We start from the raw sequence: 7,717 nt of genomic DNA on the forward strand, positions 1-7,717 counted from the left end.
TCTTTCATACATACAGTACATTTAATTCATGCACCCAGGTCTAGTAAGTATGGACTCCTTCCTCTCTGCTCTGTGTGTCATCATATACATACAAACCCTCTATGAACTCTGACAGTAACACATGTGCAATGAGAGACCAGCTGGAAGGAGATGTTTAAAATGTGTAATCCATACACTCACGTGTACCTTTCTACGACTACGATACTATGGGACTGATGCTGAGGAGCTAGGACCTACTCTTGCGTCATGTTTCTTACCTTCTTTTTAAGCTTTTTTATCTTTGCCGACAGAATGGAAAGAGACGAAGAGAGACGGTGAAACGTGGGAAAGCGTCCGGGCGAGCGCACGACACTACGCCAGCTTTAAATCTAGTGTCGATATATTTCGGATCGACTGCCGATGAAGCCATGAATCGACCTCTGTGAGCTTTGTGATGTAGCTGCCCAGCTGCCACATACCTCTCTTTTCAGCTTCTTGGCCGCGTCCTCCGCCTCCTCCGCTCGGACGAGCAACTAGAAAAACAAAAAAGACAGAGAGAGAAACGCAGAAGCGCAGTTCCAACTCAACCGATTTAAAAGCCTCGCTCCGGTTTATTGTCAATCGACGGAATGTGACTAGAAGTCAAACGTTTCAAACATGTCACCTGCGCTACATTTATCTACATGTTATTTTTTGAGTGGGGGGATCATGGGTGACGTGCTCGTACCTCCTCGTTGGCTTGCTTCTCCTTGCCCATTTCTTTCTTTAACTGGGTCAACTCTTTCTCCCTCTGCTCCAGCTGGGCCTCGAGCTGCCGAACCTCATCCCTCAGAAAACGGGTGTCTGGCCCTTTGCCGGACTGCCGAGTCGTTTTTTGGGACCGGAAACAAGACAAACAAACACCCCAAAACAAACCCCCACGACCCCCATACACACACACACACACACACACACACACACGCAAGAAACCTCTTAGTCTCCCACCGCCATCTGTTCACAACACTAATACATGCGTACGCTGTCCTCAGCAAGTCCTACAACAAGGATTACATGTATCGCAGCATGCTAAACTGTTGGAGCGCCAAGTCTCATTACATACAAACCTAAACAAAAACAAAAAAAAATGACATAATAATCAAGTTGAACCTAGACGTAATGGGCTGTGTGCACGCAGGGGAATTAGCTGTAATCTTCTTAGGCGCTGTCATTCAGTGACAACCAATCCCTTTGTAGCCAGGGTCACTCTGTGATTGGCTAAAAAAGGATTTGGCACAGTTGCCGGAAGTAAAACACCAGATTTCCACGATTTGGATGCATAATGCGGTTTTTTGTTTATTTATTTTTTTTGTACTGATGAATGATCACAGTGATAAAAAAAAAAAAAATTAAGAATGTGCAAAATGTGACAGACGTGCAGACGGATACAGAGAGAGATGCTGAACAGCATTACCTTGAGCTCTTGTTCCAGCCTCGACACCTTGGCGAGGAGTTCATTTTCTACAGTGCAGAAGATATGACCGACCGTGTAAAAACCCTGCTTTAAGTGTTTCAAACTTTAACATTTGGACTTAGCAAACTTAATCTTTCTGCTTACCAATTTTACCGTGTTTTTCTCCAGCTTGATCGAGGAGGTCAGAGCCAAAGGCAGCTTCTCTGTCTTTGATCTAACGGGCAGAGGAAGAGAAGACAATTACAATACATCGAGGAGCATATGCTCCCAAAATAGAATCAATAAATAACAAAACAATAACAGCTACAGTTGGTAAATATTCTGTCTCATTGAAATACATTATTCATACTAGTAGGCTTGTCGTTAGATGTGTGTGGGAGATATACAGAATATAGCAAAAAGAATCATACTGAATACCTTCAACATGGTCTGAAACAATCGGAGGACTTGAATAATCTTCTCTGGAGCTTTATCCTTCACCTCCCATTCCTTTGTCTGTATGGTTTGGAAGTGAAAAACAGTAAAATGCAGTCATTTCAACTCGTAACAACGTTCCAAAACAGCACAAAAAACCTGCAGCAAAGCAGTGAAGTGGAACTAAATTATATTTTATAAAGGCATAATATATCTGACTACACACAATTAAAGCTTTTCATTTGGACTGACTAAAGCCCAGATGACAGCACTCACTTTAGCTTTGCATTAAGTTCGGGGTGGATTATGCAGCTGTAACCCTGCTATGTGAGGTAGACAGGTTAGATGTAACCCTGCTATGTGAGATAGACAGGTTAGATGTAACCCTGCTATGTGAGATAGACAGGTTAGATGTTACCCTGCTATGTGAGATAGACAGGTTAGATGTTACCCTGCTATGTTAGATAGACAGGTTAGATGTTACCCTGCTATGTGAGATAGACAGGTTAGATGTAACCCTGCTATGTGAGATAGACAGGTTAGATGTAACTCTGCTATGTGAGATAGACAGGTTAGATGTAACCCTGCTATGATAGACAGACAGGTTAGATGTAACCCTGCTACGTGAGGTAGACAGGTTAGATGTAACTCTGCTACGTGAGATAGACAGGTTAGATGTAACCCTGCTACGTGAGATAGACAGGTTAGATGTAACCCTGCTATGTGAGATAGACAGGTTAGATGTAACCCTGCTATGTGAGATAGACAGGTTAGATGTAACCCTGCTATGTGAGATAGACAGGTTAGATGTAACCCTGCTATGTGAGATAGACAGGTTAGATGTAACCCTGCTATGTGAGATAGACAGGTTAGATGTAACTCTGCTATGTGAGATAGACAGGTTAGATGTTACCCTGCTATGTGAGGTAGACAGGTTAGATGTAACCCTGCTATGTTAGATAGACAGGTTAGATGTAACCCTGCTACGTGAGATAGACAGGTTAGATGTAACCCTGCTATGTGAGATAGACAGGTTAGATGTAACCCTGCTATGTGAGATAGACAGGTTAGATGTAACCCTGCTATGTGAGGTAGACAGGTTAGATGTAACCCTGCTATGTGAGATAGACAGGTTAGATGTAACTCTGCTATGTGAGATAGACAGGTTAGATGTAACCCTGCTATGTGAGATAGACAGGTTAGATGTAACTCTGCTATGTGAGATAGACAGGTTAGATGTTACCCTGCTATGTGAGGTAGACAGGTTAGATGTAACCCTGCTATGTGAGATAGACAGGTTAGATGTAACCCTGCTACGTGAGATAGACAGGTTAGATGTAACCCTGCTGTGTGAGGTAGACAGGTTAGATGTAACCCTGCTGTGTGAGGTAGACAGGTTAGATGTAACTCTCCTATGTGAGATAGACAGGTTAGATGTAACTCTGCTGTGTGAGATAGACAGGTTAGATGTAACTCTGCTGTGTGAGATAGACAGGTTAGATGTAACCCTGCTATGTGAGGTAGACAGGTTAGATGTAACCCTGCTATGTGAGATAGACAGGTTAGATGTAACCCTGCTATGTGAGGTAGACAGGTTAGATGTAACCCTGCTATGTGAGATAGACAGGTTAGATGTTACCCTGCTATGTGAGATAGACAGGTTAGATGTTACCCTGCTATGTGAGATAGACAGGTTAGATTACACTGACCGCAGAAAGAGGGGGCAGTCAAGTCAAAGCAAAAACAATCCGTTAAGTACATTTTGCTGACAAAGCCACTGAGCAAGGAGCTGTGATCCCGTGAACAATAATCTCAGATCAGCAGGACAGGAGTAGTCCAGGCTAAACATAAACACCATCACTGTTACATTGCTCGACTTATAACGTTCATTTGAAAGCATATTGACAATTACCAAAACAAACATGTCGATGATCTCTTCCAATTGGGCTTTTTCAAATTCAAGGAGGCTCGCCGGGTCGATCCGTGTCACTTTGTCCCACTTTAGAGCAGCAGGCATCTTGGCCATGGCGCGTTTGTAAAGATCCAAGCAGGAATTGAGCAGACGACTGGCTAATGTTAGCTAAACTAATAAGTGAAAACTAACGTTCGTTAGTTAGCTCACTGTAGTTAGGAAGCGATGGCTAAGCATCGCTGTGGTCCTCAACATAAGCCTCATTGTTTGTCACTTAAATAAGTTTAGCTAGTTCACCAGCGGTAGCTTCATTTGTGACGACGTTAAGGGAGCGTTACGTTCATCTTATGTTTGTCCACAAAATGCTAACGTTACAAGAAACTCGTATTCATGAATTAGCTAGCCAGACGTTGTGCTCTATAGTAAATGCTTAGACCAAATGTGTGTAAAGTTAGTTATTTAACATCTTTTAATATGTCCCTGATGGAAAATACAGGTTAACGTTTCAAGTTGGTCCTGAGGTTTCCATGATGTGAAGCTTCGGCTGCTAGGTTACCGGTGACAACACCAGCAGTGACTTATAGTTAGCTAGCTAGCTAGCTAAATAAGCTAGTCCACAAGGAGCAATAACGCTAGTAAAAGGGATCTTAACCAAACTCCAACGCTACGACGGATACGACGTTACAACACGGTATTTGTAAGTCGCACGTTAACAACTTCGTATTGCGTTTTATCGAAACGCTGCGAGTCTGTCTTGGCTAATAACGTTTTTAACTTGCGCGGCCACCTCTGACCCGGAAGTGATAGTGATAGACCCGGAAGTGATAGTGATGACGAGTTTGGGCTAGCGTTAGCTTTCCCAAGTGGAATGCCGCTATCTGAATTGTTTTCTCCGTATGCGTGTGTTAACTGTTAACCATTCAAAAGTTTCTGATACCTCATCTGCAGTCACCGTTTTGCCCTTTTTATAGACACGGTAGGTAGGACATTTAATTAAAAAAAAAAAAAGACATACAACACATCTGCGTCCAACCTTATCCGTCTCAGAGACTGCTATCAACCTAGTTAGCATTAGCTAGGTAGGTGCTTTACAGCTATTGCTAATGTTATGTTTCTGCAGCTAGTCTGAAAATGCAAGAGCATGGCATTTGGGGCTTTTTTTTTGTACTACTATATTGCCGTGATCGAGCGATAGCGATGTGTATTTCATTCGTTTGACCAATGCCTGCCCTTAGATAGCTATTCAAAGAGGATAGTGCTAACTTGCAAATGTTCTAGGTGGCTGTTACGGTCCATCCTCCACTGCTTTTGCTCTTTTGCAGCCAGCTGTTACTGCAAAGTTACCGGTTTGCTAAACCGTTTGAGTTTTCAGCGTGTGGGCTAAGATCCCCCACCTGTAGTTTTACTTGTCGAGTAATTTATCTGACAGATTATACCCCAGAATTCGAGACTAGAATAAAACCACCACACCCTTAATAAACAGGGTGGCAGATTACAAGGGTGCTTATAGTGAGGGAGTAGGACCACCACATATTTAAGACTCCATAACAAGAAAGCTACAAAAGAACAGTTAAAAAAAAACAAAAAAACATGGTTATTACTCACTGTAACATACTTACTATATGCCCTATCAAGTCACATTGTCGGTATGATTTAATAAATAAAGTCCAATCAATGTTTGTCGAACCTCTTTGTCTTTCCTGCACAGTGATCAATGACGGCTTTGGTCAGCCATGGCTGTCGTGTCATGGAAGGAGATTTTACTTTTGACTGGACTGGTGGTGGGATGTTACTGGAACAGTCTGTCGTGCGGCTTTGTGTTTGATGACGTCTCGGCGATCCTCGACAACAAGGACCTGCGGCCCTCGACCCCTGTCCGCAACCTGTTCCTCAATGACTTCTGGGGAACGCCCATGGCCGAGGTAGATCATGTACCAAGCATTTCCATATAGCGTAGTTTAAGGGGTGGTTTGTTTTTGTTTTTTTAATGTTTCTCGGTCCGTCAGCTGATACATTGTACACGTTCCAACTACAGGAGAGGAGCCACAAGTCTTACCGACCGTTGACCGTACTCACCTTCCGACTGAACTACCTCTTCGGTGAGCTGGTGGCAGCCTCCTACCATCTGCTGAACGTCGTTCTACACGCCGCGGTGTGTGTGCTTTTCCTGCGAGTGTGCCGATTGTTCCTGGACAAGACGTCCGGCTTGGTGGCGGCGTTGCTGTTCGCTGTGCACCCCATCCACACTGAAGCTGTAAGTATACAGGTACTGGGTCAAGGCACTGTAAATGTATGTAATGTAATGTTGTGGCAGAAAATAACTTAAAGCTGACATTCTTTCTTTCCTTCAATAATTTAAACAAAGACAAGAGTATAATTCAGATACTAAAAGTACTATTTACATTTGAAATAGCTTTAGCCTCAAAAGAAGATTTTTCATGGATTTTACATGTAAGGGGAGAATACTGTGTAACCCCCCCCCCCCCCCCCCCAAATACCCTTTGGTTTAAAATAAGTTTTCCAGTACAGAAAAGCACAAGTGACCCTCGATCCTTATCCGTTTTTCCATTCTTCTGTGACGTTTTAAGAATATTTTTGTTTAAGCAACACACCTGTTCACATTCCAGCTTGTAATAGGTATCGTGCTCTTGACAGTGAAACTGTAACTTGCTCCTATTTAAATTGACACACATTTTGATGCTAAATGTCCAGATTGTTCTACCAATCGGGTGGATCCTCGTCTCTTTCCGCCGTTTCAATTGTCAGTCTGGTTGAACCCATTGGACAGCGTTTTGTTGTTTTATTATTATTATTTTCTTCATACAAAACAACATCTATTACGACATAATTAATCCGTTGAACTGATCCGCTGCTTTATTTTTGTCGGACATCTGAAGATATCCGTGTCTTTGCTCGTTTCAAAAACAGTCCTCTGAACTTGTATAATCACTTCCTTTTAAAGGGTTGCATTTCCTGTTTAAAAACAACCAGCGAGGGATCAATTTCAAGTGTAGAGTAGTTGGTTATTAGTTATGGTTTTAAATGAATGAGGTTTATTGGTTGGACGCTCCGGTAACCTCCAGTGCAGCACGGGGTCATGAGGACGCACCGTTTTCGAGGAAGTAGCATATGACTTCGGCAGGAAATACCAAGCACTCATCTTTTTAGCCAAAGTGAGGCCCCCCCAGGTTAACGTTGCAAAGCGATCCTCTATTCACAGCCACACATCTGGGGGATGGGGGGGGGGGGGGGGATTAGGAAATCATTGGTCTGATGCTGACACCACCTCTTCTATGACCTCACCACCTCAGCATTGCTCCCACATGCCCAGCAGAGTGTGGGCGGGGCTTCTGTGACACTGTTACCACTTCTGAACAGGTGGCAGCATTTAGTGTGTGTGTGTGTGTGTGTGTGTGTGTGTGTGTGTGTGTGTGTGTGTGTGTGTGTGTGTGTGTGTGTGTGTGTAAACAATTTTTTTTTTTATCCACAAAGAAGCTAAATTTAAAACCACAAATGTTTTTAATCACGTAAAAAAAACAAAAACGAATGCGACCGTGAATAGTAGGTGGACATTTTTTTTTATTATTCTAAATTAAATTAGTTTTTTTTAACTTTAAAATTCTTTTTGGAATTGAAAGTTGGTTGTTCCAGCTGTTTATCGGGACTGTAATCGGGGACCGTCACGTTTTATTGGACGCCGTCGGAAACCAAAAACCTCCTGCTTATTGTTTATCATTTGAACTTGATCTTGTCCTCTTCTTTAAGGGCCTGTCTAAAAAAAAAAAAGGAAGCCTCTTCCCCAATTAAGGCGTGTAATTCACCCTCTTCAACACAGCTGACCTGATGACCAGACATCCCCGACCAGAGGGAGGAAAAAAACACAAAGCCAAACATTCTGCTTCTCGGGGCGGAGCGCTACCGTTACACAGCATGCACCGCCGAGCCAACCGTCCTCATGGCGT

The 7,717-nt window shown here is 43.0% G+C and overlaps 2 protein-coding genes across 4 annotated transcripts in view; one reads left to right on the forward strand and one right to left on the reverse strand.

Moving 5' to 3' along the window:
- The window catches only part of cep290 (centrosomal protein 290), a 47,539-nt gene extending 41,642 nt beyond the window's left edge, over window positions 1–5,897 (reverse strand). For 2 of the 3 annotated variants that reach the window (XM_068704542.1, XM_068704540.1), the window contains exons 1-6: window positions 3,756–4,426; window positions 1,847–1,924; window positions 1,574–1,643; window positions 1,430–1,476; window positions 707–838; window positions 459–512 (exon numbers count right to left, since the gene is read on the reverse strand). In XM_068704542.1, coding sequence (XP_068560643.1) covers window positions 459–512; window positions 707–838; window positions 1,430–1,476; window positions 1,574–1,643; window positions 1,847–1,924; window positions 3,756–3,869 — 495 coding nt within the window. In that variant the 5' untranslated portion in view covers window positions 3,870–4,426. Of the gene's footprint in view, window positions 1–458; window positions 513–706; window positions 839–1,429; window positions 1,477–1,573; window positions 1,644–1,846; window positions 1,925–3,755; window positions 4,427–5,831 lie in introns of those variants that run through there. The other variant, XM_068704541.1, reaches the window with a different exon arrangement.
- The window catches only part of tmtc3 (transmembrane O-mannosyltransferase targeting cadherins 3), a 7,900-nt gene continuing 4,682 nt past the window's right edge, over window positions 4,500–7,717 (forward strand). Inside the window, exons 1-4 of the mRNA XM_068704531.1 lie at window positions 4,500–4,731; window positions 5,464–5,677; window positions 5,791–6,009; window positions 7,067–7,092. Coding sequence (XP_068560632.1) covers window positions 5,489–5,677; window positions 5,791–6,009; window positions 7,067–7,092 — 434 coding nt within the window. The 5' untranslated portion in view covers window positions 4,500–4,731; window positions 5,464–5,488. The remainder of the gene's footprint in view (window positions 4,732–5,463; window positions 5,678–5,790; window positions 6,010–7,066; window positions 7,093–7,717) is intronic.

This window comes from Cebidichthys violaceus, unplaced genomic scaffold (assembly GCF_023349555.1).
Source record: "Cebidichthys violaceus isolate CVI_PGR_0920_01 unplaced genomic scaffold, fCebVio1.0.p SCAF_94, whole genome shotgun sequence".
In the NCBI taxonomy this organism is placed as follows: Eukaryota; Metazoa; Chordata; class Actinopteri; order Perciformes; family Stichaeidae; genus Cebidichthys; species Cebidichthys violaceus.